Raw genomic sequence first — 6,869 nt, 5'->3', positions numbered from 1 at the left:
AATTTTCAGTGGTACAGGAGTAGCAGATACTGGTACACGAGCCTAGAGTGCCCTCTAGCGGCTGTCAGTTTGAAAATAACAATATGTCACACCTGAGTAAAAGTAAGTCGCAAACTTAGCTAAAGGATAAAAAAAGTGCGACTTACAGGATTAGCAGATACGGGGGCACAAGCCTAGAGTGCCCTCTAGCGGCCGTCAGTGAGAAAAGTGTGAAAACAACAAACGTGAAATTATATATATATATATATATATATATATAAAGTCCCACCTGAGTACAAGTCGCAAATCCAGCCAAAGGATGGAAAAAATGCAACTCATAGTCCAGGAAATAGGTTAGCTTAGCTGAAAAGTTACAGATGACAAAATGGAAAAAAAAGGCCAAAAGTGAAAGATTTAGTTGTTTCATTTCATTCGTTTGATTATTAAGCCTCTGTACACATAATCGTTTGTTCGTTTCAGCTTTAAAGACGAGCAGCACAACAGGAGAGGAGAAGAAGCCTAGCGCTCCAAAGACATCTGCTGGTACAGAAAACAATTGACTTGTCACGTACATTATATACTGACTTATAATCATTTATTTTTTACATTTATGCTTCGAAAACTCTACCTTACAGCCAACACTTTAACAGGCCTACTGTAATAATTCACTTCCCTAGCTGACCCCATGAAGCCCAGAACCACCATGGCGAGTCGCACGGCCGGGGCCGCCAACGCCTCTCGCACTACGGCAGCCAAACCGGCTACGTCAACCTCCACCTCCGGCGCTGTCTCTGAAAAGAAACCTGCGGTTCCCCGTGTTCCGCGGGTTTCTACCTCAACAACAACAACAACAACGACCACAACCTCAAAGACCACGTCACGCCCCAGCACCGCACCAGGCCCTGACATCCGCAACGCTCGCTCCAAGATAGGCTCAACAGACAACATGAAACACCAACCTGGTGGAGGAAAGGTAGGTGGTTTCCGCTTTTAAAACTTAAACTGTAATATCTCTTTTGTTTCGTATAAAACAAAAGTTGTTTTTTTTTTCACACACGCGGTCCTTGACTTGCGTCCGAGGTCCGTTCCTAAAGTGCGACGTAACTCAATTTTTGCCTACAGTCGGAACTCGCATACTGCATATGAGTACCTGTGACACTCAACTACGTTAACACAGTGGTAACCAGTGTTGGGCATGTTACTTTTGAAAAGTAATTGGATACAGTTACCAGGTACATCTCAAATGTAACTGATTTAGTAACTGAATTACTATACTATAAAAGTACCTACTTAAGAGGGAAAGTAACTATTGTGTTACCTTAAAAATGAGTACTAAGAATTAGTATTTTTGTACTAGTATTTTCTCTATAACAAAAAAAACAACAACAATACGAACCACTTTTAACTCATAACTTTATCAAAAAAACGTGCCCAAAACATGGTGCCAAGTACAGACTTTGTGCTACAGGAATGTTGTATCTGAACATGTCAAAATATTACCAAAATTAAGCAAGGCTATAGGTCCAGGGTTCAAGTCCCTGTTCGGGCGGCTTGTTTTATTGAATGAAACATGAATATTTTGTGCTAAAAACTTTAAAAACCATCATATCTGAACATGTCAAAATATCACCAAAAACAAATCATCACAAAAAAAAAAGCAAATGCTTGAGCGATTCCCAAGTGGACCGTGCTCAATCCGCCAGACAGTGACGTTCCCCAACACACGGGTCCAGGTGTCCTAAAACAAAGAGATATTCCTCAAATCCCAAAATTTGAGGAATCGTCCCAGAAAGCTGTTCGGGCAATAACGTCAACAAACAGGGACGTGAAGCTGATGCTTTTCGACCTCCAGCAAGCAGCGTCGGCCAGTTTAGGCCAAGTTGGTGGACGTCCGAATTTTTGTTGACCTCTGTGGGGAAAAATGTATTGAATTCTTCTGTCGAGGTCGAAATTCTACGAGGTCCGAGGGTCCACTGTATAAGCGACGGAAACCAGCGCAAGCGAGGGACAAGCTGAAACAGAGAATGAATGATAACATATATTTAGATATATATTTATATATATATATGTATATATATATATATATATATATATCCTACTAGATCAAAAATATTTCTGCTTCATCTTTAATTTGTCGTCCTCTTTAACACCCAATTCCCTCTGCCTTTTCCTTTACATTTTTTGTTGTTATGGATCGTTGTTGTCTCCCCAGGTGTCATCTGCCTCTCAGAGCAGGGCTGTTGCTTCTAAAGAAACGAACCAGAGCAAAGTGAGTTCTCTCTCCACCTCCGAGCACCATCGCCACAATCTCCTTGCTCTACTACACTTCTTACTCCCTTTTTTTCCTTGTCTATGTACATTGTGTAATTTTTTCTGTCTTGTGATGTTAGTCTTTTTAGGTATTCATCTACTTCAAAGGGTCAATATGAATGAGCTAACATTTCAAACAACAGCTGAAAATGACTAGAATTCAAATGTATGAAGTGAGAGGTTTCTCGAAACGTTCTCATGTTAACAGTTCCATCGTTTGAATTGGTCACGAATTAGACAAATGTGAACACACATCTGCTAGCCGTTATTTGTCTTCCTCTCCGAACAATACACAGAAAAAAGTATTTATTCAGGACTGTGAATCCATCTTAAAAAATCCCGATTAATTATGTTTTTTACGATCGCAATCAAACATGATTATCCTGATTAATTCACAGCCGCTCTCTGATTCATGCAAAAGCCCTAATTCAAATATTCTTCTTTTTTTTTTAGTTAGCTGTGAAAAAGCTCAACAATTTTTTAGTTTTACAGCGTAGATAGGAAATGAAATCGTTCTGCTTCAATTCCTGCGGGGACGTAACTGGTGTTGACATTTTAAAAGTCTACAGTTTTTCCACTAAAGGAACTGTGGTTCACTCCTCCGCGACGCAGAGTGTCACGCGAGATGCTAAAAGGCCGATCCTTTTAGCATCTCGGGATGGCAAATGCATTGACACATTTATATCTCAGAACATCGTTCCGGCAAATGCATTGACACATTTATATCTCATGATGCCGCAAGAAGCAGTGATCTGCCGACCAATGATGTTCTCTCGATTGTCTCGTATAAAGTTGGGCAACTACATATTTGTGGATGTGCGTGTTGGGTTTTTATCAGCACCTTTGAAAGCCTAACCCTGTTGTTCTAAACCGTGTTCATTAGTCCTCACTGTGTGTCTTGATGCTTTGTCATCGTGATCTTGAAGTTGTCTCTAGGCCTGGGACGATAATCAAGAAATCAGTTGACCGCGCGATAAATGAAGATGAGGTCGATCATTTTGTCGGCCTTGATCAATTTCCAGGTGCGTGCGTAGTTTCTTTTTCGTTTTTTTTCTCATCTCTCGTCTCGAAACAACCTCAGTGACAAGTGGGTTCGCTCTGTGCCCTGGTCTCAGGACCAAGGAAAAAAAAAACGGCACAATGGCAGTTACGTCGCATGTACAGTATTTAACAAAGTACATACGAACAGAACAGCGTAAAATGGCGTACACTCACAGAAAGTGTGGTTCGCTACATCGCAAAAAAGCTTCACAACCTTGCAACCCCCGACAGTCCCGAAAGTGTGGTTCGCTACATCGCAAAAAGGCTTCACGACCTTGCAACCCCCGACAGTCCCTAGTTTTTTTTGTTTGTTTTTTTTTCAATTGGTGTCCATAATGGGAACGGGAATGCCCCTCCCATTTTCCGTCATAGGCAATGGAAGGGGCATTCAGGTACGTTGGAAATTTGAGAATCTCGAAAGAGATACCCATGAGGAATTAATGTGCATATATGCTTTATTACAAAATTACAGCCACGTTTGTTATTGTCCCAGGTCTTCGTCTCGGCGTTCTCACTACTCATGCGTGGATCAGAAAGTGTTTTAACACGACGTGTTTACTGTCGTGCGTGTGTTGCTTTAACGTTTGTGTCCCGTCTGCCTTTGGATATCTGGTCGAACCGCACCGCTTACACTTCAGACCACTTCAGACATGTGTGATTTCTCCAGGTGAACCTTGTTTCTAACCCTTCTTGTGACGGTGACCTTACCTCTCCTTTCTTTTTCCTCCTATCCTTGCTTCTATGTTGTCCTCCTCGACACACATCTCCTCCTCCTGTTCTGTCACTTCCTCTCTCTCACGCTGTCCCATCCGGCCCTGTCCTTCCTCCTCTTGCTGCTATGCTGTGTCCACATAGGTACAGATAGTCTCCCAAAAACTGGACTTCAGCCACGTCACCTCACGATTGGGGTCCAAGGAAAATATGAAGCACGTTCCTGGTGGAGGGAATGTAAGTACTGTCTGGTACCCAGGACCGGAGTCTTTATGATTTGGCCTTCAAAAAAAAAAGACATAAAGTAGACATTTTTCCACCAATAAGCTGAGCACGTAAATGTCAAATCTAAAAGCTGTTCATTTAAAGTCAGTGAGTTACTGGGCAGCATTTTAGCAAAACAGCTTCTCCTTCTCAGTCCTTCTTCTCCTCGAAACTCTGCGTGTGTGCGTGTTCCACCCTGTCACTAACGTACTAAACAACCCAAAGACAAACACATCTGGCCTGTGATTGGCTGTGTCCCATTGCAGATTGTCTTCTGCAGATGCAGTTGGATATGGGATATTTCTGGTTTTCTGTCCTGTCCGAGATTAATCTTTTATGTTTGTTTGTTTTTTTTTTGTTTTTGTTTTTTTGGTGATGTGTTTGTACCTGAACATTTCTACAAAGTGAATTTCTTCATAAGCAGAAATGTCAAGGTCAACGTATTAATCCTAAGGAGACCATGAAGTCTTTGTGACGAGAGGGTAAAGGTCCTAATGACATAATGACTCGTTCTCTGAGTCTGATACAGCAATAAAAAAAGGGGGGCTGGCTGAGAGGTTGAGCCTCTAGACCCTGGACACAGCCTTTTTTACTAGAGTCTGATACAGCAATAAAAAAAGGGGTGGGGGTGGCTGAGAGGTTGAACCTCTTGACCCTGGACACAGCCTTTTTTACTGCTCTCCAACAGGTCCAGATACTCAGCAAGAAGGTGGATGTGAGTAGGGTGACGTCAAAGTGTGGATCCAAGGCTAACATCAAGCACAAGCCTGGTAATGAAACGTTTGAAAGCCTCCTATTAATGTCTCTGGTTTTTTTTTTTTTCATAACATTTTAATTATTGCTTGAGCTTCTATGTTTAAGGAGTTTTAAAAAAAACATCGTTTCCCGCAGGTGGCGGTGATGTGAAGATCGAATCTCACAAACTGAAGTTTAAGGAAAAGGCTCAGTCCAAAGTTTCCTCCTTGGACAATGTGAGCCATTCACCTGGTGGCGGGAATGTCAAAGTAAGTACACTGAAATAGATCTAAAAAAAAAAAAAAAAAGCAGTCAACAAAATTCTTTTTTTAAAAAAAAAAAAAAAAAAAAGCAGTTAACAAAATTCTTTTTTTTTTGTTGTTTTCGAAACCTAGAGATGGCAGAAGTCCTGAAATTTTCTTTCTCACTCTTAAAGGGGAAGAAGGAGACATGCATGGTTTTCATATATTTTGTTCAATTACTGTAACTGATTGCGGTAATGTCACCGTTCCTCTCAGCCAACAGCGGTCCATTTGTGTTTCATAGTCACCAGTTTCACTCACCTGCTTCTCACCTCACAATTTAGTTGCATAATTTCCATTCATTAAATATATGTACTGCCATTTATGCTGTTTTTTTTATTTTTATTTTTTTTTTTTTTTAATTCCATTGATTCAATCTGGCTCCAGATCTTTTAAGACTTTGACAGTGTTTGACTCCAGAGTCTTGACTCGTAACTCGATGTTTCCTCGTATCAGGTGGAAAATCTCGGAAAAAAAAAACTCATATTTTGGGTCGCTCGTATCTCGAGGCTCCACTGTAAAAAAAAAAAAAAAAAAAAAATCCAAATACAGTCTATACGATTTGGACCCAGGTTGTTTCATCCCCATCCTCGACAACTGACATGGCCTGCTGTGTGTTTTTAGGCTGAGGGGGGCCAGGAGGCAACAGAGGGGAACGGGACCCCCCTGAGTGGAACCGAGGTCCCAGCATCAGGCTGCGAGCCATGTCAGACTGGGGGCCCCGCTGCGCAAGAGAATGGGCTGAAGGAAGGGGCTCCTTTTGGTAGTGTTGACCTTGGGGAGCCCCGGGGTCTAGAGTCAAGCATCCCGGAGACAAGTAAGTTAACATTTGTGCCAGACTGATGTCGGAGTAAGTTTTGGTTCCCAGATGGTGATGCCCAGAGGTGAACCCACAACAATGGTGACAATGACAACGCTTGGCTGGAGGCATCACATCATTTTAACCGTACCGTCATGTTTGTGGCACATTTGTATCCGTTTGTTTTAGAGGTTGACTGATGCAGGGGGTTTTTTTTTGGGTTAATCCCTCTCTGTAAAAATTAAGTCAGATTTTGGCTCACATAGGATGTAGTTTTATTTTGAAATTCATTTTGCTGTATATTTTTTCTCGCTGTGTTCGACTGTGGTCCGATACCCAATGACCTATGGATGGAGATTGGGGATCCTGAATTAACATCTATGCAATCTGTCTATGTGCTTTTATTGAAACAATATGGTAATAAATGGACAAAATATCACAGACCTCAAAAAAAAAACAAAAACACAAAAACGAGGCTTTAATCTGACCAAAGGTTACGACTGATTGGTCAAACTCACCGGCAAACCACTGCTCAGTCGACCTCTGACGTGTTAGCATGTCTTCATCCTGTCATGTTGTCGTGCAGTTCTTGATCACACCATCACCTTCTGACTTCTTATTTTGCAGGCATCTAATTCTGCTATCCCTTTGCCCTCTTCATCTCAACCCCCACAACATCGCCTCTACCCACCCTCACCCCCCCCCCCTTTCCTGATTTTATATCTTAT

General features: G+C 41.7%; 1 protein-coding gene across 10 annotated transcripts in view; it reads left to right on the top strand.

Annotated features, from left to right (window-relative positions):
- LOC103376879 (microtubule-associated protein 4) overlaps positions 1–6,869 on the top strand; it is a 56,588-nt gene that overhangs the window by 45,771 nt on the left and 3,948 nt on the right. For 4 of the 10 annotated variants that reach the window (XM_025054314.1, XM_025054316.1, XM_025054317.1 and 1 more), the window contains 7 exons: positions 460–522; positions 657–952; positions 2,192–2,248; positions 4,186–4,278; positions 4,994–5,075; positions 5,197–5,309; positions 5,967–6,759. In XM_025054314.1, the coding sequence (XP_024910082.1) occupies positions 460–522; positions 657–952; positions 2,192–2,248; positions 4,186–4,278; positions 4,994–5,075; positions 5,197–5,309; positions 5,967–6,185 (923 nt within the window). In that variant the 3' untranslated portion in view covers positions 6,186–6,759. The other 6 variants (XM_025054315.1, XM_025054311.1, XM_025054313.1 and 3 more) reach the window with 4 other exon arrangements.

This window comes from Cynoglossus semilaevis, chromosome 3 (assembly GCF_000523025.1).
Source record: "Cynoglossus semilaevis isolate Cse_v1.0 chromosome 3, Cse_v1.0, whole genome shotgun sequence".
NCBI classification, from domain to species: domain Eukaryota; kingdom Metazoa; phylum Chordata; class Actinopteri; order Pleuronectiformes; family Cynoglossidae; genus Cynoglossus; species Cynoglossus semilaevis.
This window is presented reverse-complemented; position numbering and strand designations above follow the sequence as displayed.